This window comes from Podarcis vaucheri, assembly GCF_965113315.1.
Source record: "Podarcis vaucheri genome assembly, chromosome: 2".
Lineage (NCBI taxonomy): Eukaryota > Metazoa > Chordata > Lepidosauria > Squamata > Lacertidae > Podarcis > Podarcis vaucheri.
In genome coordinates, this window is record NC_138760.1 from 122,917,680 (window position 1) to 122,935,652 (window position 17,973).

Here is a 17,973-nt window from a genome sequence, read left to right on the forward strand (position 1 = left end):
CTCTATCATGTCCCCGTGGCCCCTGAAGCACAATCCATAGAATCATAGAATCATAAATTGAAACATGTTGGGGTGGATTACCTAGAGCATTCTATACCATACTGCCAGAAAAGGAAGAGCGTCTCCAACTCCTTACCCATTGCAGACATGACATTCGGGCTGACCCCCGTGTAGAGCTGTCTTTGAGCGGCATCTGGCAGAGCCACCTCTGCCTCCAGGGAGTTTGTGCCTGGCACCTGATCAAAGCAACAAAGATGAGTCATTGGAAGCCTACAGATAAACGGCACCACGGTGGTGCCCTCTTGCTTCCATCCCCCCCCCCCGTCAAAACGGAAAACGTTTTAATTTATGTGGCTGCCTTGTCTACTCCTTGTCGCTCATCCTCACAAGTAGACCCACTGAAATTAATGGGGAAGGTGACTACTGCAGTCAGTGGGTCTTCTTCAAGTATGACTCGAGTCTGGATTCATCCTGAATTCAGTTAACCTGGACTGTACATTTTAAATCTGCAAATTATTAACTAGTGCACCAAAGACTAATAAACACCTGGTTTTAATTAGTGGGGCTGTTTTACCACCACCACCACCACCAGGCTATTTTGGCTTACTCTTATTACTGCAAAAAGGAACGAACAGGAAATATTAAACACGGTCTTGATTCTTTCCAAAAGAAAGGTAGCTTTTGTTTACTAAACACTGACTACGGCAAGTCAAGTCTGGGGCATCACCGGTGCACAGATGATAGGATATACTTAGAAAGTTGATGAGATAATTTTTTTTTTCTTAACGATGATCTGTTTGTAAACAGCTTTGAGGCTGTCCTTTTTCTTTAAAACTGAGCAGAAAGTAAATTTCATGAACTAAATAGTAAATAAGAACAGGTTCTCCCTCCTGCAAGGGAGAAAAGGGAGCATGCCCCCACAAGAGGATCCTCACCATCAAGTTTCTGTCAGTATCAATATTAAAATGTAGCACTGTATCCCACTAAGCCTAATTATCCAGGGAGCACCTTCTTAAGCTTTTCAGCTGCCACCTCCCTCCACCTCCATTATTTTTTTAATTTGGACATTGTTGGCCAACAGCAGTAAGATCTGGATAAGTCTCATAGGCAAGACCTTGTTCTTCTGCCACTTAATTTAGGAGGATAGTATCAGTAGAGCCAACTGACTTCACTGGTTCTACTTTCTTAGTCCTCCAGACAAGTGTTGCCACGGGGATGGCGAAACCTGTGAGAGTCTCTTAATGTTGCTGGACTCAAACTCCCATCACCCCCAGCCCATTACCGTGCTGGCTGATGGGAGATGAAGTCCAACATCTGGTGGGTTACAGCTTTTCCATTAGGGCTGAGCAATAGGTGGTTTTCAACATTGTGATATATCAGCAGCTAAATATTGCGAGGTAATGATATATCACAATGTCTGAAACTGCCTAGTCCTACCCTATAGCGCTCCTGCTTGAGGGAGCTAGAGCGGTACAGGAGCTTGAAAAACTGAGGGGTGGGTAGCCACCTGCCCACCCCATAACTGATCAAGCCCCAGGGGGGGAGGGCGTTAACCTGTTCTGCTGAGGTGCGGGCAGCTGCGCATGTGACCCTCAGCAGAGTAGTTTAAACAAGCTGCCCCTTGCCTTCGGCTCGCGGAGGCAGGGGGCTTGATCAGCTGTGAAGCAGGCTTCCTTAAACCACCTGTCTCTCAGCTGATCAAGGCCATTTTGAGCTGGCAATGCATTGTGATTCCCTAGGGCGAGGTGTGCTGTGCTGGTGGCGGCCGAGGAGTTGCAATGTATTGACAGCTCAAAAAGCCTGAAACGAGTATCACAGTCTGAATGTCATGGGAACCCTCCTGATGCTACACTCCTATCGCCCCTGGCCATCGGCCATATTGGCTACTGCCCCTCCCCCAAAAACAGTGGTATCTACTTCCCACTACCATTTAAGGTAGGTGCAAGGAGAGAGAGAGAGCCAAAGACCAGTGATCTAGAAGAAGCCATTTCCCTCCAAGTTGCTTAATACAAATCAAAATCAAACCAAATATTTCTTTATGCAAGCTCTGATTACAGGTTTAAAAATCTGTCTGAAACATATATGTAAGTACCGGAGCACCAAGCTTGCTTCAGCTGGCCTGTCTCCTCACTCCCACACAACCATCTACCACAAACAGCCATATTGGGAGGCTTCTGGTGTTGCCTGTAAGTCACCTTGAAAAAATCTGCAAACTGACAGGCAGGGGGTTAACAAGTGGCAAATGTGTAGTAGCACAGCACAGGCCATGTTCTTCTGGACACTCCCCACCCACTGGGCACTCAAGGAATATTAAATACTCATCTCTCACCTGCCTGACCCATGCCCTGGCAGAGCGACGCCCCATCAGGAAATCCTCTGCCAAAGCCACCATCTCAATACAGTCTTCTGGCCCACACTCCTTCACCCAGCTCTGGACTTCAGGTGGCAACATGGCCAGGAGCTGCTCCTGGATTATCAACTCCAGGATCTGATCCTTCGTGTACTTGTCCGGCTTCAACCATTGGCGACAGAGTTCTTTCAGCTGGTTGTAAATTCTTCGCGGCCCTTCCAGCTCCTGGTAGCGGCACTGTCGGAAGTGCTGGCGCTTAGACTCCCTGCGGATGGCGTCTGCTCGAAGGAGGGCGATCTTCACCTTCAGGAAGTCAGTCCTGTCCCTGGGATCCAGCTGGCAAAAGAACTGCTCCACGCCGCCTCTCAGCGCCGGCAGAAGGCGGCCCACCCACTCTTCTCGCGGCCACCGGCAGGCTTCGGCAACTTGCTCAAAGGCGGAGAGGAATGTCCTGGCATCGTCCCATGGCACCTGCTCTGTGGGCAATGAATTTGCCCTTCCCGCGTGAGGCGGCTGCAGTGCATTCAGGAATTCTTGCCACTGAGCTTCCTGTTGCTGGGGCAGCCCAGTTTCAGGCGGCTGAGAAGCAGGCCTTTGGGGCCCTTTAAAGTACATAACCTGTACAATTTGGGGGACTTTGCCCGAGCCATCCGAAGCTTTCTCCATATCTGCTCTTTGCTTTTAGGAAACCCAAATTTCACAGCTATGTGCCTGCTGATAGCTTGAGATATTGTCCTGGTCTTGGGCTGCCTGCCCCACCTGCGAAGCGATATTAAAAAGTTGGTCCTGCCAATATTTCAATAGCAACTTCCAGGGTACTCAACAATTGGTCTGTTCTTCAAAACCATCATCTAAAGAAGAGGCCAGAGGGGATGGGGGAGTGTTTCTGGAAGTTAAGTGGAATTCCTGCCTGCATGAAAGAAAAAGAAATTTTTATTTTTGTTATTTATTTCAGTAGCACGTTATGGTGTTGTCTGGATGTTGTTGAAGTACATCTCCCTGCTAAGGAACATGAAAAAAGGATTAATTCTCCCCAAGTTGGCAGAAATTGTTTCCCCCTCCCATAGTACAGCTGCAAGAATCTGGTTTTGTTTTATGTAGATGACACTGTCTTTTTATCCACAAGCCGATCAGAATGCTGAATCTGAAAAAGTAAAGATGAAAGCAATGAAAGCTTTTGTCTGAATTAAAAGGCAAGATCCAATCGTTAGAAGCACTGAACGTGGCATATTGTAAATTGTTAAAACTCCTATGGTAACTGATTTTCAGAAAAATGTTGAAAGCAAAGCTTTTCAACAGCCTGAAAGGTACAGATGCACAATTAGTTCACTGTGCATTTTGAGTAATATTTCAAGAACAGATATAAGCAGTGCAGTAGGAATATTTAGAAGATTGCCCTACTGAAAAAGACTGGTGTGCAGTCAAAAAAAATAATCAGATACACGAACAGCACAGTCGACTGCAATTTAAAAGTCTCAGCACAAGGTTCTGATGAGCTGGAAGTCCACATCAGGCATAGTGATCATGTGTAATCAATCATAGATTGGTTTAGCAAGAAGCAGAATCTGGCAGAAATCTGTAGCACTCAAGTGCATAAATCTGTCCCCTGCATGTCATGTGGTAACTTGCTTTAAAAGCTTGTTACCTGGCATAGGCATGCAAGTGCAAAATGCTATAAAAGTGTACAATTAAGCATGCATTAGCTTTGCAGAGATGCACAAGAGAACAAAACATATTGACATTAAGTTTAAACGTGTATATGATTCAGCAAAGTGAAACTGAACTGGTGTACTGTGCTACTGAATAAGTGTTTGCAGACATATGGACAAAACCGCTAAAAATAGAAGTTTGTACAAAGCTTTCACAGAAATTAGGACTCTGCTGGAATAAGGTTAAATTTAACATATAATAGTATTTAGCAAACTTATAGATTGCATTTTGTCTTATATGTGCAATATGGATAGCTTCCTGTAATGTGTAGGAGGTGATAATCAGTCAATAATTTAAAACCTTTTGTCTCTGTTTGGCTGAGAAGTTTTATTGCCTTTTAAACAGGCACAGAACAATTCGTCACACCAGGAAAAAGCTTCCCTTGCACAATTCCTCTTTGTTTGCTCTTGGCTTTCCCTGGCAATTGTAGGAAGACAAGAGCAGCCATTTTGTTTTCCCTTTTTCACTGGCTCTGCTCTGATGCTTTTTGCACATTTCTTTTTCGTCCAGTGGCTGAAACCTTCACACCTGCTGAATGTTTGCACCCTCAGCAGCTTTGAAAGCAGATTCAATAATTCACTTTATTTATCTAAAACACATTTATAAGCCACTTAGTATTTTTTTTATTAAAAAGAATCCTAAAACCCAAGTACAAAAAAGCCAGAATCATAAAAACAGCATTCTAGAAACAAATAAATGCAGGATGAAGAGAGAAATGCAGTAATATGTCAGGGAAAGCCTAAGCAAAAAGATATGTCTTTGCAAGTACAGGGGACCCTCATAAAATCCTCGGGTTGTGAACGCAGCAACCCCAGAAGTGTATACTTCCGGGTTTCACCACACATGCGTGCGCAGAAGCACTCAATCGTGTCGTGCGTGCGCACAGAAGGGCACCTCCAGTTACGAAGTTTTCGGGATGCAGCCAGGCCTCCAGAACGGATCCCATTCGAAACTGGAGGTACCACTGTAATCTGAAGCAACTGATAGTTGCTGTTTCACATACAGCAAAGTTAAGGGCATTCTGCATTGCCAGGGAAAAGGCAAAGAAATGGGTCACTGATTAAAAAAAACAGCCTCAGTGCTGTGAGATGGGGAGAATCTGAGGGAGGCTTGTTTTGCCACTGCAGGGACTCCACGTTTGTTGATGTATTGCTTTGGAGTTTAGCCGGTTCTTCAAAAATATTCCACCTTAGCCACAAGGTTTCCTTCTGCACTAACAACGAAGGGTGCTATCCCCCTCACCAAACCACAATACCTTTTGTAGTACACCTCCACTAATGTACCTCTATCCTATTAAAAGCTTTACCCAAAACACTATTCCTGTTGGGCCAGCTGTTGGCCAAGAATGAAAGAGGGTCATGGAGAACCAGAGCTGAGGAAAACAAGTCAGTTAGGAAAACAGGCCTCAATGCCACCATTTCCATTCTGAGATGGAAGTTATTGCAACTTCAAGATCTCCAACAACTATTTATAGTGGTGCCTCGCAAGACGAAATTAATCTGTTCCGCGAGTCTCTTCGTCTAGTGGTTTTTTCGTCTTGCGAAGCAACCCTATTAGCGGCTTAGTGGATTATCGCTATTAGCGGTTTAGCGGCTATTAAAGGCTTAGCGGATTAGCGGCTAAGAAAAAGGGGGGAAGCGGGGGGAAATCGGAACACTCGCAAGACATTTTCATCTTGCGAAGCAAGCCCATAGGGAAAATCGTCTTGCGAAGCAGCTCAAAAACGGAAAACCCTTTCGTCTAGCGGGTTTTCCGTCTTGCGAGGCATTCGTCTTGCGGGGCACCACTGTATTTCCAAGCCTGTTAATACACCATAGCCTGAAAAGGTTTGAAATCCAAATGCTCCCAGGTAATAATTTTAAGTGACACATATGAACACAACAGGAAACATTTGGAAATCTGTTTATTCCACATTTTCCTGTCAGTTATCAGCAAAAAAACAAAACAAAACACTTGGAAACAGTCCTAGTTCCTTTCTTAAAAACAAGCCCACAACCCCCCTTTTAATTAAAAAAAATGAAGTGGTGTTTGTGAATTGTGTGAGGTAAATCTATTTCACAGCCAAAGTCTGGGAAAGGGAGGCCTGTTCTGTGGAACAGGATTCCTGTCAAGATGAGACGCACTCGCTATCGCTATCTGTACTTTCCAGAAAAAATCTGTCAGGAAAATCCGAAGTGTTTCCTCATGGAACACATCCCTCTTGCTTTAAGGTTCCAAGATGTTTAGAGCACAAGTGGGCATAAAAGGGGGGAAGTAAAGAAAAAAGAAAAAATGTAATGGGGGGAAATGTAGTGGGATTAAAAAAAAAAGTAATCAGATGAAGAACTGGCATGTAGATTAGGAGCTCAAGTTACAGCATTCCGTATGGGATAGCACAGAGTATGGAGTAGTGTGGAAAACTGAAGACTTTGTAAAGAGTTGCAGGAAAGCAGCTTTGAAAGCAGCTGATCTCAGGACTTGTGGACTCTGTCAGGGCAAGGACTTTGAAGCAAGGAACCTGCTCTGGGCTCAGAGAAAGAATATGACTTGTAAGATCTATAAATAGTGTGTTGGTCTTGGCCTAATAAAAACAACTCTGCTAAACAGCTGTTTCCTGTGGAGAATTTAACCACTGAGCTTTTGTGGTGCACACACCCAACACCCAACACCCAACATATTGGAATAGATGAGCATGAAAAGGAGCTAATTTCCCAATGAGCGAGGAAATCACCAGTGCAAGGTCAAATGAGCCGGTTTCTGTGGTAATGTCACAGAACTCAAGCTACATTTGTGTGATTAATGTGTGTCAGTTGTGCTTTTGGAGTCTTGGAATTAGAGCAATGGGGAAACTCTCTATGTAGATGTGTCTGAACTAGACTGAAAGCTGGAACTTATTCTTTTTACACTGCACAACTTTGTCCAGAGTTGTTTGCTGTACAGTCATCCCTCGAGTTGAATGCGCTTCGGGTTGAGCACGTTCGAGTTGCGCGTTTGAGGAGCGCGTTACTTCTGGGTTCCGCCGCTCGTGCATGCGCAGACACTCAAAATGATGTCACACGCACACACGGTAGCGGAGAAACGCGACCCGCGCACGAACAGACGCATCCTGCGTTCCATTCCGGATACAAACGGGGCTCCAGAATGGATCCCGTTCGCATCCCAAGGTACCACTGTATCTGTTACTTCATCAGCTGTAAAAGCATATGGACCTTACTGACCCTTTCTGTGTAGTTTTTTGCTGCATGCAAGAGCAAGACCAAGATCCACACTACTGCGCTCTCGCTCTCTCTGTATGTGAGATACCAGATTCCTAACAGGTTATGGGCCCAGAGGTTAGTTGTAGGTCGAAAGAGGATTGGAATGGTCTTCAAAAGTGAGTTATTTACAAGGATCTCTATATAGTGGTATCTCAGGTTAAGTACTTAATTTGTTCCGGACGTCCATTCTTAACCTGAAACTGTTCTTAACCTGAAGCATCACTTTAGCTAACGGGGCCTCCTGCTGCTGCCGTGCCGCCAGAGCACAATTTCTGTTCTCATCCTGAAGCAAAGTTCGTAACCCGAGGTACTATTTCTGGGTTAGCAGAGTCTGTAACCTGAGCGAGTTTTAACCCTTCGAATAAAACTCGCTGAAAACCAACAGGCTACTATTCTAAGAGCTTATGCACCAACACTGGATGCTGATAAAAGACACTACAGAAAAAAATTACTCTCAGCTGGGGAGCTTAACAATATCCGAGGTGACCCTTCCTAACTTCCAAAATGCTTTTTGACCTTCTAAGGCAGAGGTCGTCAAACTAAGGCCCGCAAGCCGGATATGGCCCATCGGGTTCATTAATTCAGCTTGCGAACCTTGCGGACCCTGCCGCCCGCTCAGTCAGTCCCCGCGCTAAACAGGCACAGCGCAGAGGCCTTGCCACATTGAGACTGACTTCCGTGACACAGCACGGCACAACTTCTGATTGGCTGCAGGAAGCTCTTGCAGCCAGTCAAAAGCCACGGATGCCTCTGGGCGGGCAGTGCCGCTGGCACGGCTTCTGATTGGCTGCAGGAAGCTCCTGCAGCCAACCAGAAGTCATGGATGCCTCTGGGCGCCACCCCTTCCTTCCCGCTGAGGTGGCCGAGCAGGAAGGAAGCGTCAGCGGCGCGAAGGCTGTTTCCGCCACCCAGACCAGTGGCATCTGGGTACGACCCCTTCCTTCCCGCTAAGGTGGCCAAGCAGGAGGAAGCGGCCAAGCGGGAAGGAAACCGCTGCAGTGTGGAGGCTGCCTACGCTACCCAGGCCAGCGGCATGGGCTCTGTGCCCCGCCAAGACAGAGGACGCCAATGCTGCCAAAGACGAGGCAGCATCAGCGGCGTGAGTGGCATAGGTGGGGAGGCTCTTGGGACGCTCCTCCTGAAAAGGTTTGCTGACCCCTGTTCCAGGGGGACAGTGGACATGATTTTAAGTGCTCGACAGCAGAAACCCAGCTCGAGCTCTGTGAGTGCAGCTTTCTCCCAACTGAAGTGCAGAGTGTTTCAGAACCAGGACATTCACAGGGAAACCAAAATGCCTTTTACAAAGCTATTGTACAGTGGTACCTCAGTTTTTGAACAGCTTAGTTCACGAACTACTTGGAACCCTAACCGGGAAATGAGTGTTCTGGTTATCAAACTTTTTTTGGAATCCAAACGTACTCCGTTCGGGGGGGGTGCACTCCAGTTTTGATTGCCACACTTCCGTTGCCTGCTCGCTTGCCGCCCGACCTGGGATTCTCTTACTCAGCACTGGCCACTGGCGACACCCGGAAGCAGAGACGGGGGTCTTGGATGCTGCATCTCGGCACGGCCTTTCTTCGCTCAGCGCCAGCCGTAGCAGTGAAATCTGTCAGCAGAGAAAGGGTTTGTGGATGCTACAGCCACGGTGGCAGCAGAGGGACCCAGCGCCGGGGAGAAGCAGTGACATCCCTTGTCTGCTCAGCACAGCCTTCCCTCGCTCAGCGCGAGCCACAGCAGAAAATCCCCTTTCTCCGCTGCTTTGGCTGGCTCTAAGCGAAGGAAGGCCGTGCCAAGTTGCCACACCCTGGTGCTGGGTCCCTCTGCTGCCGCCGTGACTGCAGCATCCAAGACCCCCTTCTCCGCTGACAGATTCCGCTGCCGCAGCTGGAGCTTAGCGAAAAAAGGCTGTGCCAAGCTTCCGCTCCCTGGCACTGGGTCCCTCTGCCGCATCGTGGCTGCAGCATCCAGAATCCCTTTCTTTGCTTCTAGGTGTCGTCAGTGGCTGGCGCTGAGCGAGGGAAGGCCTTGCCACTGCAGCAACCACCCCCTCCTCCGGTACCGGGTGTCGCCCGCAGCCGCCACTCCAGGCCCCAGAGCAACGCCAAACAACTCGGCCCCAGAAGTGAATACCACAGTATCCCCTCACAGGGCGCGGGACGGCCAGCCCTGAAGAAGGGGCTGGGGGGAGGGATCCAGAAAGGCTGGTCTGGGGGGCGGGGAGAGAAACCAACTGGCTCCTCAGAGAACTTGTCTCCCTTTCCTTTCCCATTTGAACTCCCCCTTCACACACCCCGCTCACTCATCCCTCCAATGGCAATAGGGAAATCACTCCCATTTTTTTATACTGAGTAGCAGATTGAAGTCTGGTCTACTGCTTTCATTTTATGGATCAATGGTCTCGTTAGATAGTAAGATTCATGTTAAATTGCTATTTTAGGGGTTGTTTTTAATTGCCTGTAACAGATTAATCCATTTTGCGTTACTTTATATGGCAAAGTGCGCCTTGGTTTTGGAACGCTTTGGTTTTGGAACAGACTTCCAGAACAGATTAAGTTTGAGAACCAGGGTACCACTGTACTACAGCGGAACCTTGGTTCCCGAACGGCTCCATTGTTGTAAATTTTGGTTCCCAAACAACAACAAAACTGGAAATGCTTCCTTTTTCAAATGTTTTTTGAACCTGAACACACGACATGGCTTTCACTGAGTGCAAGAAGCTCTTGCAACAAATGGGAAGCCGCACCTCAGTTTTCAAACTTTTCGGAAGCTGAACGGGCTTCCGGAATGGATTTTGTTAAGAACCGAGGTACCACTGTACCAACTGTACTGTATGCTTGTGAAACATGGACCAGTTATAAACACCATCTCCAATTCCTGAAAAGATTCCATCAGTGGTGTCGCCGAAAAATTTTACACATCACTTTGAAAGACAAGCGAACTAATGCCAGTGTACAGTCATACCTCAGGTTGAAGTAGCTTCAGGTTAAGCATTTTCAGGTTGCACTCCCAGGCGACCCGGAAGCAGTGGCGTAGCGTGGGGGGTGCAAGGGGGGCAGGCCGCACCAGGCGCAACATCTGGGGGGCGCGCTCGCTGCCTCCAGAGTCGCCGAAGAGCCTCAGGCGCAGGCGGTAGCAGAGCCGCATGTCTCGCGGAACCGACGAGCTGTGCGCGCGTCCGGGCTGAAGGCGCCCGGCAGGCAGCGGCTCTCAGCGCTCGCCGTGGAGGACGCGCCAGGCAGCCCCTCCTCACAGCCCCGCTTCCGCTGCAGCTGCTGGGCCGTTGCATTTTCCTCGCCTCTCTGCCCCCCTCCTCCTCCGGGCAAGCGACGTCGTTTGGGCGGCAGCGCCAGCAGCAACTCGCAGGTTAGGGGGGGCGCAAATTACGTGCCTTGCCCCGGGTTAGGGGGCGCAAGTTACTTGCGTTGCCCCGGGTGCTGACAACTCACGCTACGCCGCTGCCCGGAAGTAATGGAGCGCGTTACTTCCAGGTTGTGGCGCTCGCGCATCCACTCAAAATAACGTCACACGCATGCAGAAGCGGTGAATCGCAACCCGCAGACACGGGTTGTGTTCGCTTCAGGATGCGAACGGGGCTCTGGAACGGATCCCGTTCGCATCCAGAGGTACCACTGTATTGGAAGAAGCAAAGATCACCAGTGTCGATTCTTCCACATCACCTTTGTTGGACTGGTCATGTTGTGTGGATGCCTGATTATCGTCTTCCAAAACTACTCTATTCCCAACTCAAAAATGGAAAGTGAAATGCTGGTGGCAAAAACAAGAGGTTTAAAGACTATTTCAAGGCCAATCTTTAAAAATGTAGTATAAAGACCAACAACTTGGAAACACTGGCCTGTGAACGCTTCAATTGTAAGACAGCCTTTTAGCAAAGGTGTCAGTTACTCGAATTCAGGACAAAAGGGAGAAACATGCTGAGAAAGGCACACTTAGCAAACCCTCACCATGACCAACTCCAGCCCGGAAGGGGGGGGCCGCTAAGGGCGCTTTGGAAGATGGTCGACAATACCATCTCTCCGGCTCACACGAGGTAATTAAGAGGCTAATGATGGGAGTAAATTAGCCTCCCGAATTTTCCCAGGGGATGGGAAAATGCTGCCTCATCCGCGGTTGCCAATAAATTACCCTCGAGTTTGAAAGAAGGAAGGGGGGCACTGGACGGAAAGCCCTCGAGTGAGTTTTTGGATCTCCTGGACACTACTTCTAATGGCGATCCTAGTTGCATTGCTCAAGATTTGAGAAGTGTAAATGCACATGTTTCGAGTGAAGGAAAGGCTGTACTGATTGCTAATTAAATCGACCACTGAGAAGCTGAGTGACAGGTTGGACCAAACAGAAGACTACATCAAAGAAGCACAGCTATGTCGGTATGTTGAAACGGATCGGAAAGGGGGGGGAACTTTTCTCTTTTTCAATATGATTTACCTAACAACCCCCCCCCCTATAAGAAGAACCACCACATGATTGATAGCAAGTGAGATGGGGAAATAAACTGTGTGGAAACAAAATTATTAACCAAAGGCTTTGTTTTGCAGAAGATCTGGAAAGGAGATGAAAGGCTTTTGGTGTAACGCAGTTCTAATTGGGAACCGCCATTATGAGACAGACTTGGTTGCAAGATTTACAGTCAAAGGGGGAGAAATGCTACGGTTTTTGTTATCATATCTGAATTCCACGGCTGAATTGGCTACAACTCCCCTGGAAAGGCTGATTTATGGAGCAACTGGTCTGGGAAAGTTAATGAGCAGATGCTTAGACTGTAATTTATGGGAACTGTTGAAATGGTGCCGCATGCTGTTTGAATAGGACTTTTGGATCAGCGTGAAAACCCACACAGGACTATAATAATGTTTGCTTCAACTCGCTTGTGGAGATAACTCAGAGATTACTAAGAAGAAATGATAACCATCGGCTGGGTGAGGACTGCAGGGCCTGCTCCCTTCCAGGGCCTTCTCCAACTGGCCCAGGGGGCATGGCCCAGGCCCTTTCTCCCAGCTATAAAGGGACTCCTGCTGCAGGGAAGCCTCGGACCATCGGCTGGGTGAGGACTGCAGGGCCTGCTCCCTTCCAGGGCCTTCTCCAACTGGCCCAGGGGGCGTGGCCCAGGCCCTTTCTCCCAGCTATAAAGGGACTCCTGCTGCAGGGAAGCCTCGGACCATCGGCTGGGTGAGGACTGCAGGGCCTGCTCCCTTCCAGGGCCTTTTCCAACTGGCCCAGGGGGCGTGGCCCAGGCCCTTTCTCCCAGCTATAAAGGGACTCCTGCTGCAGGGAAGCCTCGGACCATCGGCTGGGTGAGGACTGCAGGGCCTGCTCCCTTCCAGGGCCTTTTCCAACTGGCCCAGGGGGCGTGGCCCAGGCCCTTTCTCCCAGCTATAAAGGGACTCCTGCTGCAGGGAAGCCTCGGACCATCGGCTGGGTGAGGACTGCAGGGCCTGCTCCCTTCCAGGGCCTTTTCCAACTGGCCCAGGGGGCGTGGCCCAGGCCCTTTCTCCCAGCTATAAAGGGACTCCTGCTGCAGGGAAGCCTCGGACCATCGGCTGGGTGAGGACTGCAGGGCCTGCTCCCTTCCAGGGCCTTCTCCAACAGGCCCAGGGGGCGTGGCCCAGGCCCTTATTTGGAGCAAACTTTGGGGGAAGCTGGGAAGTGCTCTGCAATTGCTTCCCTGTTCCAATGTGTTTTAAAATGTCCTCAAGCAGTCGGTGGCAATTTAAATTTGTATTTCTTTTTTTCCTTTTTTCCTTTGTTGGGGGTGGGTGGGTGTAATGGATATTTGGTTGGGGATTAATTTTTGTATAATTGTTCTGTTTTTGTTTTCTGTTGTTTTATTGGTTCTGTATAGTTTGTGTTTTGTTTTTAAGGGGTGGGATCAGGGCTGCCTGGGAGTGAGGCCCCAGCCAACACGATGGCTGGGACAAGCTCCACAGGGGGGAAAGCTCTGGGACATCCGATCTCGGTGATCATGGGCAGGAGGCGGAGTTACGCTAAGACCAGACCATGTCATTACCGAGGAGGCAGGTTTAGTCGTTGTTTGAAGACTATCCCTGCCTCCGGGTCTGGCCTTGACCAGATGGATACTGGAATCAACAGGGGAAACCCACATGACCTGAAGGTGTTGCTGTGTAATGCCAGGTCAATGATGAATAAAACCACTGCCATCCACGACCTGATTGTGGATGGAGGATTTGACCTGGCTTGTGTGACAGAGAGCTGGTTGAATGAGGCGGATGGGCCTGTCCTTGCTGCCGCTTGCCCACCAGGTTTCTCTTACGCACAGCAACCCAGGTCATGTGGGCGGGGAGGGGGGGTTGCAGTGATTTTTAGGAAGTCATTAGTTTGCATCAGGCGTCCTACTGGGAAGACCCAGTTTTCTGAGTGCATGTTCTGGAAGTTGGGCAATAGGGGCAGTACAGGATTCCTTTTGGTGTACCGACCTCCCCACTGCACCAAGGATTCCCTGTCCGAGCTGCTTCAGGTCGTGGCGGATGTTCTCCTGGAGACACCTAGTTTGGTTGTCCTAGGGGATTTTAACATCCATGCCGACACGACCTTACAAGGGGCCGCTCGGGACTTCGTGGAAAGCATGGCCTCCATGGGGCTGTCCCTGAATAAGTTGGGCCCAACTCATAGTCATGGACATGCCTTAGACCTGGTATTCACCTCTAGCGACGTGGGTGATCTGACACTAAGTAAAAATGAAACCAAAGAAGTGCCATGGTCAGATCACTTCCTGGTGCAACTGGACTTCTCCGCGACCCTTCCCCTCTGCAGGGAGGTGGGACCAATTCGGATGGTCCGCCCCCGCCACTTAATGGATCCAAATGGTTTCCAGAGAGTGGTAGGGGATGCTTTATCCCATGTTGATGGCCTTTCAGCTGATTCCCTGGTGGCCCGCTGGAATGCGGAGTTAACCAGGGCTATCGACTGTCTGGCTCCGAAGCGCCCTCTCCGATTGCATGGAGCCCGGACAGCCCCGTGGTTTTCTTCGGAGCTGAGGGCGATGAAACAATCGCTGAGACGGCTAGAGCGTCGGTGGCAGAAAACTCACTCCGAATCTGACCGGACACAGGTTAGAGCTCAACGTCGAGCCTACCAAGTGGCGATAGCGACGGCGAAGAAGACTTTCTTCACCGCCTCTATTGCATCTGCAGAAAATAGTAGCAGGAGACTCTTTCAGGTGGTCCGCAATTTAACGGAACCACCTTTACCACCGGGGCCTTGTAAAGACCCCAAGATCTCCTGCAACGATTTTGCAAAGTTTTTTGCAGATAAAATCACTCATATTCGGAAGGAGCTAGACACCACCGTGGGAGCAGGGCTGGGGCGGGAGAGTGCTAGAGCCCTGTCTGGTCAAGTTGCATGGAATCAATTTCAATCCGTTACCCCCGAGGATGTGGACAGGCTGCTTGGACGCGTGAAACCAACCACCTGTCTCCTTGATCCTTGCCCATCCTGGCTTATAAAAGCGAGCCGGGAAGGGCTGGGCGATGGGCTCTGCGGGGTGGTGAATGCTTCTCTGTGTGAGGGAACATTCCCAGATCCGCTGAAAGAGGCGGTCATTAAACCGCTTCTTAAAAAACCATCTTTAGACCCGGCCAGTATGGCCAACTATCGCCCAGTCTCAAATCTTCCATTCTTGGGCAAGGTGATTGAGCGTGTGGTTGCTGAACAACTCCACGCACGCCTGGAGGATGTGGACCATTTGGATCCCTTCCAATCAGGGTTCAGGCCTCATCATGGGACTGAAACTGCCTTGGTCGCACTGGTTGATGATCTCCGGCGAGCTAGGGACAAAGGTGAGAGTTGTTTCCTAGTTCTGCTGGATCTCTCAGCGGCCTTTGATACAATCGACCATAACATCCTTCTGGACCGTCTAGAGGGGTTGGGAGCTGGGGGCACTGTTATACAGTGGTTTCGCTCCTTTCTCCTGGGCCGTGTTCAGAAAGTGGTGGTGGGGGATGAGTGTTCAGACCCTTGGGCCCTCACTTGTGGGGTGCCTCAGGGTTCCGTCCTCTCCCCCATGCTTTTTAACATCTATATGAAGCCGCTGGGAGAGATCATCAGGGGGTTTGGACTGGGTGTTCATCAATATGCAGATGATACCCAGCTCTACCTTTCTTTCAAATCAGAACCAGTGAAGGCGGTGAAGGTCCTGTGTGAGTGCCTGGAGGCGGTTGGAGGATGGATGGCGGCTAATGGATTGAAGTTGAATCCTGACAAGACAGAAGTACTGTTTTTGGGGGACAGGGGGCGGGCTGGTGTGGAGGACTCCCTGGTCCTGAATAGGGTAACTGTGCCCCTGAAGGACCAGGTGCGTAGCCTGGGAGTCATTTTGGACTCACAGCTGTCCATGGAGGCGCAGGTCAATTCTGTATCCAGGGCAGCTGTCTACCAACTCCACCTGGTACGCAGGCTGAGACCCTACCTGCCCGCTGACTGTCTGGCTAGAGTGGTGCATGCTCTAGTTATCTCCCGCTTGGACTACTGCAATGCGCTCTACGTGGGGCTACCTTTGAAGGTGACTCGGAAACTACAGCTAATCCAGAATGCGGCAGCTAGACTGGTGACTGGGGGCGGCCGCCGAGACCACATAACACCGGTCTTGAAAGACTTACATTGGCTCCCAGTACATTTCCGAGCACAATTCAAAGTGCTGGTGTTGACCTTTAAAGCCCTAAACGGCTTCGGCCCAGTATACCTGAAGGAGCGTCTCCACCCCCATCGTTCTGCCCGGACACTGAGGTCCAGCGCCGAGGGCCTTCTGGCGGTTCCCTCATTGCGAGAAGCGAAGCTACAGGGAACCAGGCAGAGGGCCTTTTCGGTGGTGGCGCCCGCCCTGTGGAATGCCCTCCCATCGGATGTCAAGGTGATGGACAACTACCTGACATTCAGAAGACATCTTAAGGCGGCCCTATTCAGGGAAGCTTTTAATGTATGATATTTTAGTGTTTTTTGGGTTTCTGTGGAAGCCGCCCAGAGTGGCTGGGGAAACCCAGCCAGATGGGCGGGGTACAAATAATAAATTATTATTATTATTATTATTATTATTATTATTATTATTATTATTATTATAACAACAAGAGGATTGGATGATGGGATTTGTAAAGGATAACAATAAAGAGATGGAAAGATGGGACTTGTGAACATCAAAGCAGCAGAAATATGAGATGATTGGATCCTTTCTGAACTCGAAGCATGGGAACCCCCAACAAAAATTTAAAATTCAGTTAAATATTTGGAGTTTATTATGTATTGGTGTAATTTGGAATTAATGTGATATGATTGGTTTGTTAACTGGAAATTTAATAAAAATTATTTATTTTTTTTTAAAAAAAAGACCAACTCCAGCCCAGAAACTCATGTCCCCACTGTGGAAGGATGTGTGAATCCAGAACTATCCTCCACAGTCACTTACGGACCGTGTTCGTGGAAGACAATCTTACTTGGCTATGAGTAATCACCAAAGAAGCTGACAGCTTCACATCCAGAAGCAAACGCAACCCGCCTCTGTGGGTCATGATTCGCCGCTTCCGCGTGTGACATCATTTTGTGCATGTGCGAGTGGCAAAACCTGGAAGTAACGGGACGCATTCCGTTACTTCCGGGTTGTTGCCAAGCGCAACCCGAAAGCACTCAACCTGAAGCACATTTAACCCAAGGTATGAATGTACAATGGGATGCAGGTGGCACTGTGGGTTAAACCACAGAGCCTAGGATTTGCTGATCAGAAGGTCGGCGGTTTGAAAGCACGTCAAAGTGCAAGTAGATAAATAGGCACCGCTTTGGTGGGAAGGTAAACGGCATTTCCGTGCATTGCTCTGGTTCGCCAAAAGCGGTTTAGTCATGCTGACCACAAGACCCAGAAGCTGTACGCTGGCTCCCTCGGCCAATAAAGCGAGATGAGCACCGCAACCCCAGAGTCGGTAACGACTGGACCTAATGGTCAGGGGTCCCTTTACCTTTACTTTATGACTGTACAATGAAATTAAACGAGCCTTCCCCCTCCCACAAACACTCAATCTCATTGCACTCTGGGTGCTTGTTGCACAACACACCACCTCAGAAGTCAGTTGCGCTATGTTATTTTCCATTCAACAGCCTAACAGCCCAAGAATAGAAGCTATTTTTTAGCTTGTTAGTACAGCTGATTATACTTCTATATCTCCTGCTTGAGGGTATAAGATTAAAGAGGTGATGGCCGGGGTGTGAGTCATCCCTGATCCCTCTGTAAAAAGATAACAGCAAAGGACCCCTGGATGGTTAAGTGGAGGCAAATCCAACTATGGGGTTGCAGCACTCATCTCGTTTTCGGGTCAAGGGAGCCAGCATTGGTCTGTAGACAGATTTCCGGGTCATATGGCCAGCATGACTAAACCGCTTCTGGCGCAATGGAACACCGTGAAGGAAGCCAGAGCTCATGGAAACGTTGTTTACCTTCCCACCACAGCGGTACCTATTTATCTACTTGCACTGGAGTATTTTCAAACTGCTAGGTTGGCAGGAACTGGGATAGAACGGGAGCTCACCCCATCGCGGGGATTTGAACCACTAACCTTCTGATTGGCAAGCCCCAGAGATTCAGTGCTTTAGAACACAGCACCACCCACGTCTCTATGTATCCCAATGTATTTGTGTCTGAACTAGCCTGAAAACTGGAACTTA

General features: G+C 49.2%; 1 protein-coding gene across 3 annotated transcripts in view; it reads right to left on the reverse strand.

The window, feature by feature from the left end:
• LOC309524579 (uncharacterized protein) overlaps positions 1–17,973 on the reverse strand; it is a 55,263-nt gene that overhangs the window by 30,691 nt on the left and 6,599 nt on the right. For all 3 annotated transcript variants that reach the window (XM_082209250.1, XM_082209248.1, XM_082209249.1), the window contains exons 2-3: positions 2,330–3,260; positions 137–236 (exon numbers count right to left, since the gene is read on the reverse strand). In XM_082209250.1, coding sequence (XP_082065376.1) covers positions 137–236; positions 2,330–3,016 — 787 coding nt within the window. In that variant the 5' untranslated portion in view covers positions 3,017–3,260. The remainder of the gene's footprint in view (positions 1–136; positions 237–2,329; positions 3,261–17,973) is intronic.